Consider the following 17576-nt stretch of genomic DNA (forward strand, 5'->3'; position numbering starts at 1 on the left):
CAAGTTCTAGCTTTCAGTTACTCTGTTCCAAAGTTATATGGAATTTAGAAAGATGGCAATGACGACCCTGTATGCAAGACAGGAAAAAAGACACAGCTGTGTATAACGGACTTTTGGACTCAGAGAGAGAGGGAGAGGGCGGGATGATTTGGGAGAATGGCATTCTATCATGTATACTATCATGTAAGAATTGAATCGCCAGTCTATGTCTGACGCAGGATACAGCATGCTTGGGGCTGGTGCATGGGGATCACCCACAGAGATGTTATGGGGAGGGAGGTGGGAGGGGGTTTCATGTTTGGGAACACATGTAAGAATTAAAGATTTTAAAATTTAATAAAAAAAAAAAAAGAAAAAAAAAGAAAAAAAAAAAACAAAGTTGTGCCTTGGTGCCTGGTCATAATTTTTAGACCGTGATAAAGATCTTTTCATAAATCTTATTATATTGATATTCATGTATGTATCTGTATTTCTCAAAAGACAAGGGGCTTTTTGATGGCCAGGACTGTGTCTTATTCATAATCATATCCCCAGTCCTAGTCTTTCCTTTAGCTCATACGAACCACTCAGAGCATGTCAAGTCCACGTTTACGTGATATTTTTAAGCCCTTTGAAGGCACGCATGGTATCTCTCAGAGGATCTTGTGTATAGTTGATGTTCAATGGAAGAAGATTAAATTCCATAGATAAGCTACAGTTCTCTGGAGAAAACCTAAATATTTCATTTCCTTTTGCTGTCATATGTTAGAAATCATTTGATTCCCATGCTGTGTTGTCACAATGATTTCAAGTCAAGCAGGAGTTCTTGGAAAGGAGAAATCATCAAAGGTCACAATCTTGGGCAGAAGAAAATAGAAGTGATGTGTGTTTTAAGATATTTATATATGAAAACTTTCTCTAGTTCTATTCTCTCACATAGTCTTCTAAAAAGTTGTTTTGTCTGACCACGTTCAAACCCACAGGAAAGTCGAAAGAACACAACAGTGAACACCCAGATTCCTCTCATACAGACACTCTAGTGTCTTGCCACACCCATTTCCTCTATTTCTGTATTTATATACCTCTCTCTATACACACATTTCCTTTTTGCTGAAAGCAGATGGCTGCCCCCCTGGTATTTCACCTCTAAATTTTTCATATTGCCCCACTCAGAAGGAGGACATTCTCTTACACCACCACAACACCATTATCACACCTAAGAAAAGCAACATTAATTCAACAAAATCACCTCCTGTGCAGTCTGGACTCAAATTTCCCTAATTTCCCCTCCAAATGTCCTTAACAGCTAGTTTTTGACCCAGAATCCAATTACGTTTCACACACCAACTTGGCTGTCGTATTCCTTTATTCTCAAGTTCTACCTCTATTCTTGATGCCAAACACTTGGGAGACCCAATCCAGTTGACCTGCAGAACATCTTAAGTTCCGGATTCCTCTCTTTTGTCAGGATTTGATCGAGAGCAAATGTTTCCAGCAGGTTTTGTTGTGTCTCACCCATGGCAGGAGGTCCGTTCTTCAGAAGGTCAGATTGTCACACTACTGGTGATGCCAAGTATGACGAGAAGCAGATAAGGTCTCTCCAGTGCAAAGACACACTTTTGCTTTTGTAATTAAAAAGTAGCCGTGAGGTTATGTCTATACCCTCTTTCCTAAAGTGTATTCCCCAGTGGTTTGTATTTTTCATTGATGAGCATTGCTTGAATCAGTTATTACACTGAGAGTTGCAAAAGGGTGCTTTTCTAAATCTGTAAGTTAGTCAATACTTACTAGCTTATAATTTTTTAATTAATTTATTTTTTATTGAAGAATAATTGCTTTACATAATTTTTCTGTTTTCTGTCAAACCTCAACATGAATCAGCCATAGGTATACACATATCCCCTCCCTTTTGAACCTCCCTCTCATCTCCCTCCCCATCCCACCCATCTGGGTTGATACAGAGCCCCTGTTTGAGTTTCCTGAGCCATACAGCAAATTCCCCTTGGATATCTATTTTACATATGGTAATGTAAGTTTCCATGAGGGTGAGATGTACAGAAAGAGTAGCAGAGAGCTTATAATCTTTTGTAAAGCAGAATTTTGTCTCTTTCTCTTATGAGTCACTATGGAATCATAAAAAATTTTTAATTCAATATTTTGTAATCATTCGCCAAGATTATTCCTTTTGATCCTCACAGTTTCCCAGATTTGGTCAATGGAATCCCTTTCAAGTTGGCTTCTGTGTCCTTTTGATATAAACTAGTAAATCATCTTCGAACACATCTTTGCTTTCTGGCTAGCAACATGTTCCTAACTCAGACCTAGCATCAGCCAATTCTCTAAGGAGCCTAGCTTTTTTTTGGTAGAAATCAGGGGCTTCCTATGTGGCTTAGTGGTAAAGAATCCGCCTGCCAATGCAGGAGATGCAGGTTCACCCCCTGGGTGGGGAAGATCCCCTGGAGAAGGAAATGGCAACCCACTCCAGTATTCTTGCCTGGAGAATCCCATGGACAGGGGAGCCTGGCAGGCTACTGTCCATGGGGTCACAAAAGACTTAGACACAACTCAGTGACTGAATAACCACAACAAACAATAACAATAAGTTAGAAGCCATCTGCTCCCTAAGTGAGCTCATTGCTTCAGGATATCGTTGAATCAGGCTCTTTCTGCGGGCAGAGTTAGAATGTTGTCAGATCATGACCTCATACTTACTGATATCTCCAATTCAAACCCTACACCTCAGCCCTTTGATGATCTAGACTTGAGGCTTTTCTGCAAAAGCTGGGCCTCACCTGTGTGTGCGTGCTCATGCTCACTCATGTCGGACTCTTTGCAGCCCCGTGGACTGCAGCCCGCCAGGCTCCTCTGTCCCTGGCCTTCTCCAGGCAAGAATGCTGGAGTGGGTTGCCATTTCCTCCTTTGGGGGATCTTCCCGACCCAGGGATCTAACTGGCATCTCTTACATCTCCTGCGTTGGCAGGCAGGTTCTTTACCACTAGCAGCACAAAGGTGGTGGCAAAATGACACAGAAGGAAAGATTCCCTGCCAGTCAGCTAGCTGTACACCAGGGTGGCTGCCTGCTGGGCTTCTGTACAGAAAGCAAGGGACCTCTCACAAGGGAAGGCAACTGTCCAAATGAACATTATCAAAACAGCCACTTGGGATCCAAAACTTACTTGCCTGGGGATTTTTTTTTTTTTTTTTCAACATAAAATCAGGCCTCCCTGGTGGCTCCGACTGTTAAGAATCTGCCTGCAATGGGGGAGATCCAGGTTTGATCCCCAGGTCAGGAAGATCCCCTGGAGAAGGGAATGGCAACTCACTCCAGTATTCTTGCCTGGACAGAGTGGAGCCTGGCGGGCTACAGTCCATAGTGCTGCAAAGAGTCAGACATGACTGAAGCGACTTACACTTTCACTTTCTTTCAGCTTTTGAAGATTTTTCTACTTAGGAACAAATTAAGGACAAAGCTGCTTTTGTTGTTTCCATCTTTACCACTCAAAGCTACTTGATACATTACCCCCTGGAGAGAGGTTCCCTTTATTTCCTCTGAACAGGGTTTTCAGTGGCATGTTGTGGTTAAGCCACCCCTGGGGGTGAGACTAGTTTCTCTTTCCGATTTTGCACAGTGCAAAGGATGCTGTGAGATTCTATTAGTACACAAACTTTAGTATGTGTTGCAACAACTTTTGCACGTGGTATATGTCTTCCTGTGAGATGCTGGGTGATGATTACAGACTGGCTGGGGATAGCATCTAGGTTCCCCACCCCAGGTCATGACTATATTATCTCAAGTCATTCCCACAACGTTCTTGAGACTCACGTATCGACCCAGAGATGGCACTAAGTGAAGTAAACCAGAGAGAGAAGGAGAAATAAGCCATTCCTTATATGTGAATCTAAAAAGAAATCAGATGAATGAACTTACTTACAAAACAGAAACAGACTCCCAGGCTTGGAGAAGGAACTTACGGTTGCAGAGGGGAAGAATGGGGGGACGGCGTAGTTAGGGAGTTTGGGATGGACATGTACACACTGCTGTATTTAAAACAGATAACCAACAAGGACCTACTGAACAGCACAGGGAACTCTGCTCAGTACTATGTGGCAGCCTGGGTGGGAGGGGAGTTTGGGGAGAATGGATATAAGGATATACACGGCTGAGTCCCTTTGCTGTTCACCTGAAACTATCACAACATTGTTAATAGGCTACATCCCAATACAAAATAAAAAGCTTTTTAAAAAGAAAAAGATGAGGAGGGGACTTCCCTGGTGGTCCAGTGGCTAAGACTCTGTCCTCCTAATGCAAGGGCCTTAGGTTTGATCCCTGGTCAGGGAACTGAATACTACATACCGCAACTAATACCTGGTGCAGGCAAATAAATACATATATAGCTCAGCTGGTATAGGAATCTGCCTGCAATGCCGGAGAGCCTGGTTTGATCCCTGGGCTGGGAAATTTCCCTCAGGAATGGCTAGGCTACCCATTCTAGTAATCTAGCTGGGAGAATCCCCATGGACAGAGGAGCCTGGTGGGCTACAGTCCATAGGGTCGCAATGAGTTGGACACGACTAAGCACACAGCACACACCTATTAAAAAAAAAAAAAAAGATGGGGAAGCCAAGATTTAGTGTTATAACAGAAAGCCGGAGAGTCACTATATTGATTCTAAGATGGCATAGATTTGAAGGTATATTTCATTCTCAGGTATGTTAAAATGGAGGGGGGAGAACTTCCCCAGTGGTGCGGTGGATAAGAATCCTCCTCACAGTGCAGGGGACACGAGTTCGATCCCTGGCCCAGGAAGATTCTACCTGCCCTGGGGCAACCAAGCCCATGCAGTGCAACTACTGAGCCTGCGCTCTAGAGCTTGGGAGCTGCAACTACTGAGGCAGCCACACCTGGAGTCTGTGCCTCACAGCAAGAAAAGCCACCGCAACGGGAAGTGCACGCACCATAAAGGAAAGTAGCCCTGGCTCACCACAGTCAGAGCAACGCCCGAGCGGAAACAAAGACATAGTGCAATTGTAAGCAAATAAATATAGCGGAAAACTGAGTCTTAAAACCGATAAAATGCAGTGGTTAGTGCTTGGACTTCCCTGGTGGTTCAGACGGTAAAGCGTCTGGCTACAATGTGGGAAACCCAGGTTCGATCCCTGGGTTGGGAATATCCTCTGGAGAAGGGAATGGCAACCCACTCCAGTATTCTTGTCTGGAGAATCCCATGGATGGAGGAGCCTGGTAGGCTACAGTCCATGGGGTCACAAAGAGTTGGACACAACTGAGTGACTTCACTTTCACTTTCAGTGCTTGGACACTAAGAGTTACAATTAATGTAAGATCTTCATGATTTTGAAACCAGGCTCTTTGCACTTGAGGAAGGATTTCTGGACAAGGAGTGGAAAGCTACAGACTGAGGAACTAGGGCTTGAGAAGACAGGAAAAGGTTTTACTGCGTCAGCAAAGGCGTAATGAGAGGGCTTGCTTCGAGTGTGGACTCAGTGAAAAGTAAATCTGACTACAGCTGTGTGTTCAGATTAGCATTAGCTAATGGCAGCCCTAGTGTTGAAGAACCCACCTGCCAATGCGGGAGACATAAGAGACTTGCGTTCAGATCCCCTGAAGGAAGGTAAGGCAACCCACTCCAGTATTCTCGCCTGGAGAACCGCACAGACAGAGAAGCCTGGAGGGCTACAGTCCATAGGGTTGCAATAAGTCGAACACGACTGAAGTGGCTTAGTAGCACAATCTGCCTACAAAGAAGTGCGACTTTTAGAGAGAGGTGACCCAGGACGTTAGAAGGTGGCTTATAATTATTTCAGTTTAGGGGTCCTGGGTAACTGGCATCGTTGGAAGCGTTTGGGTGGGTGTTCCATGTTGCAAGACGTGTTTTGGATGAGACATGCATGGTATAGATCAGAAGAGAAGGGGTTACTGCAGTTCAGACAGGCAGCAAGTGATGAATCTGGGACAGAGAAGGTGGCTCTGAGAATGGAGAATAAGAGAGATGGGCATGGGAACATTTGGGAAGAAGGGTTCTCAGCGGTCGCTGACAAATGAGAGATGGATGGGGAGTCTATATAGTTTATCATCCAAACCTGGACACCTTGAGAAAGAAAGCAAAGTGCTATTAATAACCATGCCAGACAGCAAGCATAAGCTGGGGCTGTTGTGGGCAAACCCGACATATGGTTACTCCAGACAGAGAAGGAGGGCGAAACCAGACTCAAAACTCACCCCAGCGTTTCTTGCCTTGGAGACTGCGTGTTACTGTGGTTGACAAGGCAGTCATAAATGTTCCCTCTTGTGCTGGAGTGGGATTTCTCTTTGTGATCTCCCCTCTTCCTCTCCAACAGGGCTTGTAAGGAATCAGTCCCACATAGGATGGGTTAACTCAAAAGAAATACTGGAGCCGGGGAGTTCTCTGGGACCCATGGTGGGGGAGCTTTCCCAAAGAAGGAGTCGCATCCTTCCAACTCTGTCCCCTCCCTTCTTTACAGGGCAAAAGTGACAACCAATTCGGGGCTTCCCAGGTGGCTCTACAGGTGAAGAACTCATCTACTAACACAGGAGATGAAAGAGACTTGGGTTTGATCCCTGTGTTGGGAAGATCCCCTGGAGGAGGGCATGTCAGTCCACTCCAGTATTCTTGCCTGAAGAATCCCATGGACAGAGGAGCCTGGCAGGCTACAGTCCATGGGGTTGCAAAGAGTCAGACATGATTGAGCAACTATCACTATCACTCAAAGTGACATGTGAGAACCACTTCATCAGTGGGAGAAAAAATGGTCTATAGGGCCACTGGATGCAGTGGTTGGCAGAGTGTGGGAAATCCAGCTGTCCAGAACATGGGGAATATGAGAGCCTGTGGGTAGCTGGCTTTGGAAGCGGAGGCCCCTGAGTCTGTGGGACCTTAAGTTCACATGCGTCTTCTCTCTGGAGAAAAGAGAAAGGCCTTCAGTCCCAGCCCAGTCCTTGTCCAGGCAACCCAGAGGAAGCTCCCAAGGCCATTTTGGGGGACCTGGTTTAGAGCAGGGGTGGGACAAGAGTGAGCATGCAGTGGGGGAGACAGAGACCATCGATTTTCAATAAATTGGTCTCCAAGCCAATATAGTACACTGTGGATGCATGCTCAGTTATTTCAGCCATGTCTGACTCTTTGTGACCCCATGCACTGTAGCCCGCCAGGCTTCTCTGTCCATGGGATTCTCCAGGCAAGAATACTGGAGTGGGTTGCCATGCCCTTCTCCAGGGGATCTTCCTGACCCAGGCATCAAACCCATGTCTTCTGCATGTGCTGAACTGCAGGGGGATTCTTTACAACTCAGCTACCGGGGAAGCCCCTGTAGTATACTATGCTGCTGCTGCTGCTGCTGCTGCTGCTAAGTTGCTTCAGCCGTGTCTGACTCTGTGCGACCCACCAGGCTCCTCCATCCATGGGATTTTCCAGGCAAGAGTACTGGAGTAGGGTGCCATTGCCTTCTCTGGTAGTATACTATGAACTATATTAAATGCAATCTCCTAGTTCCTTTGATGACTCAGAGGGCACTTGAGTCCTGTAAAGCCTAAGGGTCCCCATGGACAGCCCTGGCTGGGCCCCTCCATGCACAGGTCTCAGAGGATGCAGGTGACACAGCCTGACTGCAAGTCCTTGGCAGTGCCTGCACCACTATGCCAGCCCAAAAAGTCACCAGGTTTTGTGCCCAATTTCTAATGAACTAAAATTAGTAAGAGGTGACAAACCAAATTCAGACTTTGAAGGGATGTCCGTGGGATGTAACACTTGCAGTGATTCCATGACATTCCGCCACTCTAATTTTAGCTTCGAGAATACCCCTCGAGACTGAAGGCCTGATTTGGAGACCTGCATTTAGAGACAATCATATTCACAGTTTTGCTTTGACGATGGACGTCCAGCTGGAATTCCTGGGCCTCAGGCACTGGAATTCTATCTGTTCTGCGGTAAAAAAAAACAAAGGAAAAGACAATAGAAAAAGAAACTCACAAATTTCAGGATTCCTCCTTTGCTCACAGAATTGGGTCTAAACTTGGCAAATGATGCTCAAAACTCCTTTCTGTTGATCTGTCTGTCCAAAAGTGTCATTGCATTTTCTGTTGCACATGGTCAACCTGATCTGGTCTGTGAGTTCACACCAACCTCGCCCCTCTGCCAAGTTCTCATACAGGCTGCTTCCTACCTCTGATCCGGCTCTTGTTCAGAACTCCTGCTGCTCTCCGAGCCACAGATCCCGTTGCCCACCTGCTACCTGGCTTTTCCAAAGATGCTCCAAACCTGCCCTTCCTTGTCTCCCCGGTCTTAGTGAAAAAATCTGTCCCAGGGTCTCTGCCAGGCTCTGTATAATCCATTACCCCAGATACTTTTCTGCAACACCAGCCAGGCCACTTGACTGGAAGCCTACCCAAGGTCCCAAAGCTCAGACTTCTTAGCGGTCCATCAGAGGAGACAGTAGATTTCCACCCCCACCCGCCAGAATCCTGAGAGCTTGTTGGTGGTGGTGTCTAGTCCCTAAGTTGTATCCTTCCACAGAGGCCTTAATGGAGCTCAGTCACACTGACCACCCGAATGATCTCAACACCACACCTGTCTCTCACGGCCGTGTCCTCGGGACCGCTCCCGCTGTGGGAACAGTGGGCAGAACATACATCCCAGGACAGAGGAGGGGATGCGGTGCCTCCAATCACCTGGGTCCAGTTTGAGTGTCAATTAGAGGTCACTTCCTCTTGGTGAACTCCTTCAATAGGACCGGAAGGGTGGCCATTCCACTGAGGTGAGTGTAACTGCTGGGCCCATGGGAAGGGGTTGACAGTTAATGCTCTGAAATCATTGCTGCTGCTGCTGTCTGTGTTGATGTGTGTGCCTGTGGGTGGATAAAAGAGTACCTTTCCAGGATATCCACTCCTGCAGTGTGACCCCAGGTCCCTTCAACAAACCCTCCTGAAGACTTGCAAAAGCTATTTTGTATATTATTAGGGAATGATACCTAACACTGAGTACCCCAACTTGGTGTGGTTGGCCACCATACTAGAGTTCATTTCTGGTAAGCATCCCCTTACAGAATGCTTGTCAAATTAGGTTAGTCTGGTTTGGATATTCCAGTTCTTAGAAGCACAACAGTCAATCCCGAACAGAAAGCCAATTCCTTTTGTGACTTGGGCCTTGGAAACCAGGCACAATCTTCCTTTCCATTCCCTCTGTTGTCGCTGCCGTGGTGTGGTGTTCCTACTTCTCTCTGCTCAGTGCGATCTATCAGGCTCTCTTGTTGATCTTGTTCAGTCGCTAAGTCACGTCTGACTCTTTTTGTGACCCCATGGACTGCAGCACACCAGGTTTCCCCGGAGGTATCTCCTGGAGTTTGCTCATATTCACATTCATTCCGTCGGTAATCCTATCTAACCATCTCATTTAACCATCTCATTCTCTGCCAGCCTTTTCTCCTTTTGTCTTCGGTCTTTCTCAGCCTCAGGGTCTTTTTCAATGAGTTGGCTCTTCACATTAAGTAGTCAATGTATTGGAACTTCACAAAATTAACAAAGCTTAACAAAATTATCAGCACACAAACATCAATCTGCCAGACCAATACAACACAACATGGGTACACAGCTCCTTCATGTAAGGACCTAGGAGTCTAACATGAAACATTTTAGGGGAAGAAAATATGGAGGCATTTCCCTCTCGTCCTAAGGCTTTAGCTTGAGGTTGCCTATGTGGCCTCCTAGAGTAGGAATTAATTATTCATTGCTTTTTTCTATTACAAACTTTCTGGCTACTTTTGGAAGAGAAAGGTGAGTGACCTCTTTTAAGAGTTCTTGTGTGTATTTTGGCTTTCTTTGCCTGACTGGTTATTTTCTAAACTGTCACTTAGATTCAGTGGCTACAACTATTTTCTTTGTCTCCCACTCTTCTTTTTTTTTCCCCTCTGACATATCTCCAGTCTCCTTGCTTTCCTTGGATCTATATTTTCAAATTGTCTACCTCATTAGTGTGAATCACTCTGTTCCCCATACATGGTGATGCAAAATTCAGAAGAATCTTAAACCATAAGGTTACTCACAGGAGTTTTAAATGTGACATGTTGTAGAGATGAGGGGACAAGGTTTAAGCATCATTAGTATTATTTTGATGCAGTCTTAGCACTGAATACATTATTCACACATTGCAAAGTTAATCAGACAAAAACACCCAATAGCACCCGGTTATGTGTCTAGGCCAGCATCTGCTCCTGTGACATTATTTGCTAGTAATCATTAGAGGTCAGAGGTGAAAAAGACAGATGACAGCACTTACTCCAGCTGTGTAGCATTTTAAGAGAGAAGGAAAGATTTCACAGAGGTGTGAGGAGGGAGCTTTATCAATAAGCGGAGGTAAGCGTTGCAACCCACACGTAGCAACTGAAGTTGAGCTTCTATGTGTCTTGGCTGTCAACAGCTTTTACTACTTCAGCATAGCCTGATGACAGTAATTAAATTCCAGGGAGAAGAGGAATGTGTAGGATCTTGCAGACATGTTTCTAGAAGCACATCACCCTGTTTGGAAAATGGGGATATCAGGTTTCTCAATTCCTCGCTCCAGTTGCAGAGTCTAGGGCAACCCTTGGGCTGTCTCAGTCCTTTGCTAAGCAAAGGCCAGATGACACAATAAAGCATCCTTTATCTTTCAAAAGCTCCTGCACTAATGCTAAGAGAGTGCACAACACTCAGGGAAAAATTGTTGTTTAGTCGTTAAGTCGTATCTCACTCTTTTGTGACCTCATGCCCACTGGGATACTCTGTCCATGGTATTCTCCATGCAAGAATACTGGAGTGGGTTGCCATTGCCTTCTCCAGGGGATCTTCCCCACCCAGGGATCAAACCTGCGTCTTTTGCATTGGCAGGTGGATTCTTTACCACTGAGCCACCAAGGAAGCCCCAGGGAAAGACTGTTTCTTCTTTTGTGGTAAAAACACCAGAACTGTTTCCATATTGCTTTTTCATGCCTCCCTGGTTACTGTATTGGGTTGTCATGAATCTACTCACAGACAAGCCAGAAACATGAGGCTCTGCGTTGCCGGCAGGTCAAAAACCAAACTTCCTTCCTCTAGTGGATCAGTTGAAGCGATCTGCTGCAGATACACACAAGGAACCATGACCTCCACCTGTAAGTCCACAACTTCGCTTGTGTTGATCTCCTGACAGACATGACTGCCTCCTCTTCCCTACCCTATCCTGCCTTTACTGCCCAGTTCAATCGCTCAGTTGTGTCTGACTCTTTGTGACCCCATGGATTGTGGCAAGCCAGGTTTCCTTGTCCATCACCAACTCCAAGTGCTACTCAAACTCATGTCCATCGTGTTGGTGATGCCATCCAACCATCTCATCCTCTGTCGTCCCCTTCTCCTCCTGCCTTCAATCTTTTCCAGCATCAGGGTCTTTTCCAATAAGTCGGTTCTTCACATCAGGTAGCCAAAGCGTTGGAGATTCAGCTTTAGCATCAGTCCTTCCAATAAATATTCCTTTGCTGCCCTCCTGCTTACAATTCAGGACAGACAACCTCTATTCCAAAAAGCTCCCAGAAACCTGACTCCTCCACTTGTCCCTAATTTTGGACACATGACTGAAGTAAGGACTCTTAGCCCTGAGTGATTATTTCCATCACGGCAGTGATCACAATTGTCACTGGCCCTTCCTTGGACTGTGAGCTTCCTGTGGGTGGAAGCCATACCCACCGAGCTGAGCAAGGGGTTGGGTACATAGTAGGTGCTCAATAAACCTCTAAGTAAATTAGGCTTACACCCTTTTGAGGTATAACATACACACACGAAAGTGCATACATTTGCAATGTACATCAGTGAATTTCTTCATTTGTGTACACTGAGGTATAAACATATATAATAACCCCCAGATGAACACTCTAGAACATTCTCCAGAGGCTCCCTGGAAACAACAGGCTTTAAATAGCTCTGAGAATGAGCCCCATCCATCCTGTGAAAGAAGTTGGTTGCCAGTAGTAAACTCCAAGAGAATATAAGATGCTCTGATTCATCAATGTAGAATGCTCTGCAAAGGGAAGGAACATTTCATTCTAGAGGAAAGTGACAATGGGGATGAAGGAAGAGAACATTTAGAAAATGCAAATAGGGAAAAGTGAACATAAACGTTTACCTTTCATCCCAGCCGCCGCCCCCCCAATCACCCAGAAGCACCAGGGCCAGTGAGGCCAGGTCTGAGAGATCTCAGAACTCCTGGTCACCCCATCACAGCACCTGACCCCTGTCCTGATGACTGCTGTGACCACAGTGACTCTGGCCAAACCTGTGTAACACACCCAAGCGGTCCTGCGTCTCAGCTCCCCGCTCACCTGTGCCCTCCATAGACCAGCGTGCATTTTGGAGCCAGATGACTTTGTCCACAAGTCGGAGAGAGGAAGCCCCCTGCCACAACGCGGTGGCCTGGCGGTTCCTAATTTGTAAAACCAGAGGGCCACGTGCTTCCGAATGGACCCAAAATGTTTCGCCCCCCACCCCCCTCCTCCCGGGCCCTTTCTTTTCTCAATCCAGCCTTTAAATCATCACGTTGTTCTTAAGAGTCCTGAAGATTTCGGCTATGGAGGTGCAATCTGCCCCTGCAAGGGCACTCGGTGGGGATGCGGGAAACTAGGGGCTGAAACACGCTGCCAGGCTCAGAGGCGCCCCATTATGCTCTCTGAGGCTGCAGGATGGGCGATCGGAGGCCCCGGCCGGAGAAAGTGAGGACGGCCAACTGCTTCCGCCGGTGGCCCGGGAGACTCCCTTTTAGATAAGCGGGCGGACGGAGGCTGGGAAGGGGAAAGGGGATCACGTTCCGGCGGCCCCGCTTGAGGGACCCCGCTCCCCCGGGGACGCCGCCGGGCCCCGCCCAGCCCCGCGCCAACCCCGCCGCACCCACTTCCCCCGGGAGGCGCCCCGCCGCGGCCGACGCTGACGTCACAAGGCACCCAGCCGCCGGCGCCCCGCGGTGCGCGCCCCGCGCGGGGACCCGCCGCCCTCTCCGCGCGACCCCGAGGCGCGCGCGCGCGCCCGAGCCCGTCCCCGCCCGCGCCGCCGAAGATGGCGAGCCCGGCGCCCCCGGAGCCCGCCGAGCAGGGAGCCCCGGCTCCCGCCGCCGCCCCGCAGGCGCCGCAGCCGCCGCCCCGGGCTCCCCCCGAGGAGCCGGAGGGGGCCGCGCCCCCAGAGGAAGGGGCGGCGGCGGGCGCGGGCCGGCAGGTGGAGGAGGCCGCGGGCGGGGTGGCCGCCGTGGTGACCTGGCTGCTGGGGGAGCCGGCGCTGTGGCTGGGCAGCCGCGCCGACGAGCTCCTGAGCTGGAAGAGGCCGCTGCACAGCCTGCTCGCCTTCGTCGGGGCCAACCTGGTGTTCTGGTGAGAGCTCGGGATGGGTGGGGCGGGGGGCCAGGGGCAGGGGGTGCGGGCGGGTGACCTTGGGGCGCCCGGGAGCGGACGGAGGGCGCGCCCGGGGGCCCGATATGGAGGGGTGGGGGGCGGTGCACGGCGGACCCTGCGGAGGAAGGTGTCCGCCCTGGCCCACTCCCAACTTTCCTCCAGACGCACCTCCCCCTGTAAGCAGCTGTCATCCTCCGTGGGGGTAGCCCAGCCTCGCGGGCGAGACGATGGGCTGACCCCGCACGCACCTGGACCGGCAGGTGTGCCCCCGAGCGCACTGGACCTTTGGCTTTCTGAAACTCGCAGGTCGTGACCTGCTCGCCCAAAGCCCGCCGGACCACACGCACTTGAACCTGTGTCCGTTCTTGTCCCCAGAGAGGGCATATCTGGACCAGCTTGGGCACACGCTCAAGACTGAGCCATCGCCGTCAGCCAGCTGAGACGGGCACCGAGTGATTTGTTTTTCTATCCCACCCGGAGGCTTGGGTGTACTGTCTCTACTCCCCGAGAAGAAAACAGGAGGCAGACAGGTGGATTATGGACATCACCCCGCCCCCCAGGTGTGCATAGTGTAGAAAACAGTCTTATTTTTAGCTGAAGAATAAAGAGACTACCCAAGAATGTTCTCTGAAAAGCCCCTGATCAACAGGTTTGTCTCTTCCAAAAGCGCCCTTCGCCCTAAAGACGGGGAAACGTCTGGCTCCTTCACGGAAGCCCCTGCCTGGTCATCTATTACCAGTCTAAGGAGGTGGAGAAAAAGCTTCTTTGTTTGCACCTGTGTTCTCATAACAAGCATGACCGACACTGTGCAGAATAAGCAGAGCTTCAGTGACCCATACCTTGCCACAGGACATTGAATTCTTAACCTTAATAAAGTTAGGAAATAAATAAAGGAACAAAACATACACAACCTGCCACTTCCTCAGTCAGCTCGTTTAACCATAATGTTTTTCTGCAGATCTGTGCCAGACTGATCTTGTCTTGAAACAGTTTCTTCATAGAGCCCCCGAGTGTGAATTAACCTTACTTTGGGTCTCTTAGCTATCATTGTTTCTAGAGCTTATTTTGTATTTCTCTAACCTGTTATGAAGTTATAGTGAACACTCAAAATCAGGAAGATATATGTATGATGCTAAATTGGGCAACAATAGTCATAGGGCTGTATCTCTCTCATTTTACCAATGAGGAACATGTTTTTAAAATTCTTAATTTTAAACTTTATTAAAAAAATAGCTAATAGCCTCAGAGTTCACAAGTTTAAGGTACAAAAAGTTGAACAGTCTGTAAATGTCTTTCCCATGCCTCTCTCTGGCTACCCACTTTCCTACCAGAAGCAACCAATGTTATCAGTTTCCTGTGTATCTTTCCAGATAGTGCATATTTCAACAAATACAAAATATTCTCTGCAAATTGTGGACTACTATCTGGGCTATATTTCTTCTTAGCGCACTTTGGCGATCACTTTCTTGTGATCAGCTGAATCCCACTGTATGGATGTCACAGATTAACCTGTCTCCTACTGACAGAATAAGATTCTTTCCAAACTTTTGCTATGACAGCATTATAGTTAAGGGTCTGAACATGCATTATTTCGCATGTAAGCAAGTATTGCTGTAGGAGGAAGTCCCAGAAGTGGAATTGTTGGGTCAGAGGGGGTTCGCCCTTGTAGTGTTGATGGCCATCATTGTATTATTATACTTCCTTGGAGTGTTACCAATTTATGTTGCTGGCAACAATGCATGTGACTGCCTATTTCTTTTTATACCCTTGCCAACAGCATTTTATCAAACATTTTGATTGGTAAATCTGATAGGTAAAAAAGGCTATCCAGTATGGTTTTATGGTTTTGCATTTCTCTGAGCTTGAGCATCAGAGAAGGCAATGACACCCCATTCCAGTACTCTTGCCTGGAATCCCATGGGCGGAGGAGCCTGGTAAGCTACAGTCCATGGGATCACGAAGAATCGGACATGACTGAGCGACTTCACTTTCACTTTTCACTTTCATGCATTGGAGAAGGAAATGGCAACCCATTCCAATGTTCTTGCCTGGAGAATCCCACGGACGGGGGAGCCTGGTGGGCTGCCGTCTATGGGGTCACACAGAGTCGGACACAATTGAAGTGACTTAGCAGCAGCAGAGCTTGAGTATTTTTTATTATGTTCAGGAACCATTATAATTATCTTTTCTATGCATTATCTGTTTACAGAAAACTTTTATCCATATTTTTAATTGAGTCATTAGGCTTTTCCTACTGAGTTGTTAGAACTCTTTTTATATTAATAACTTTAGCCTAATTTCTGTAACATGAGTTGCAAACATTTTTTCCTGTGATGTATTTTGAATGTCTATTGAAAATAATGATTTTTGCATTAAATAATTGAAAGGCATATTTAATTTTATTTGGAAATGATGTCTTCCATCCATATTTTTTTTAATAAGTATGATAGCAAGGCAAACAATGGCCATAGGTTTTCTGTTTATCTGTTTTATTTCTCCTTTTTGGAGAATTTACAATCCTATGTGTATATTTTCATGGACAGAAAAATGACTGTCCTGCTTTTTAAATTTGAAGCACTTGTTAATTGGAATTTCTGACCCATTTATTAATTTCATTAAAATGTTGTAGTTTTCCCCATTGTTGCTCCCAGGTTGAAATATTCTTTCAAGGACTTCGTCTTCTCTAGATAATGTACCTCTTATCAAGCTATCTTAAATTATGTGGCACTGACATTCTGTGTCCCAAGAACTCTAAAACTCTATTTTTAAGCTCACTAATGTTTTATTTATAATAGTGAAAATCGAATAAAACTTAAATGACAAAACATAAGAGTGGGTTCATAAACTGAAGTACTATGTCTAAAGAGTAGATCATGTAGTTGGCAAAGTATAATTAAGTATATGGCATAACATAAAGCTCTGTTTTTTTTTTTTTTTATATAAAAAATCAGTGTTAGAAGCATGAAGAACCCAAATTTGTATGAAGCAATCATGATGATTTCACTTTCACTGATGTTATTTTTGTGAAAATTAACTTTTTAAATACATATTTTTGACTGTTTAGTACCTGGTACCTGGAGAAGGCAATGGCACCCCACTCCAGTACTCTTGCCTGGAAAATCCCATGGACGGTGGAGCCTGGTGGGCTGCAGTCCATGGGGTCGCTAAGAGTCAGACACGACTGAGCGACTTCTCTTTCACTTTTCACTTTCATGCATTGGAGAAGGAAATGGCAACCCACTCCAGTGTTCTTGCCTGGAGAATCCCAGGGATGGGGGAGCCTGGTGGGCTGCCGTCTATGGGGCCTCACAGAGTCGGACACGACTGAAGCGACTTAGCAGCAGCAGCAGCAGTACCTGGTACCAGCAGTAGCTCTCAGGATTTTGAGTTTGAGTTCAAAAGCTCTAACATTTATTATCTGCCCATTTTTTGCAAGATTTTAGTGCTGTGTCTTGGAAGGACAAAGCTGAGACGGGCATGACGGTCTGGGTATTACTCAAGGCTGAATGGCATGAGTGTGGTTGAAGAGTCAGAGAAGGAATCATTCATTTTGCTACAGCTTTTTGTTGGGCAGGTGGCATCCTGGATAGATGAGACTGTGGGGTCTTCTTAAGGAGACCCCATGCGTGAATCAGATTTTGACGGACAGGAATGATTTGGGTAGATGCCGTGCATGGTGGACAACCCTCCAGGCCTAAGGAATTGTACTTAATGTTTCCACCAGTATATTCAACTGGTGCAGTGTCACATGAGGTGGTGGAGAAAAGTAGGGGAGATGAGACTGGCTAGGTGTTTTGGAGACCCATCTGGGGGCAGTGGTTGCCTCGAGGATCTGTTTTTCTATAGGCAATGGAGACCCCAAGATGCCTTGTGTAAGTGCTCAGGAATATTTTAGTGGGCAGGTAGATTGTGATTTATTCATTTAGTCTTACCATAAAATTCTTTCCATAGAGCAATAAAAATAAACTAGAGCTATAGGCAACAATGTAGATAAATTTTACAAATGCAATTTGGGAAGAAAAGCACCTTTAATAACATGTACAGAATGATTCAGTTTTTTGAAAGTTTTAAGATGTCCAAACCTGAACAGTATTGATTAGGGATATATAGATAAAAGACGTTCTTATCTGTAAAATCAAGAGTAGAGGGAGAAGGTTTGATCACAGAAGGCACGTGAAAGGTTC

At 46.7% G+C, this 17576-nt stretch overlaps 1 protein-coding gene across 1 annotated transcript in view; it reads left to right on the forward strand.

The window, feature by feature from the left end:
* The first annotated feature begins 13063 nt into the window (after nt 1-13063).
* The window catches only part of RETREG1 (reticulophagy regulator 1), a 156395-nt gene continuing 151882 nt past the window's right edge, over nt 13064-17576 (forward strand). Inside the window, exon 1 of the mRNA XM_068990620.1 lies at nt 13064-13371. Within this exon, the coding sequence (XP_068846721.1) occupies nt 13064-13371 (308 nt within the window). The remainder of the gene's footprint in view (nt 13372-17576) is intronic.

Source organism: Capricornis sumatraensis, chromosome 18 (genome assembly GCF_032405125.1).
Source record: "Capricornis sumatraensis isolate serow.1 chromosome 18, serow.2, whole genome shotgun sequence".
NCBI classification, from domain to species: domain Eukaryota; kingdom Metazoa; phylum Chordata; class Mammalia; order Artiodactyla; family Bovidae; genus Capricornis; species Capricornis sumatraensis.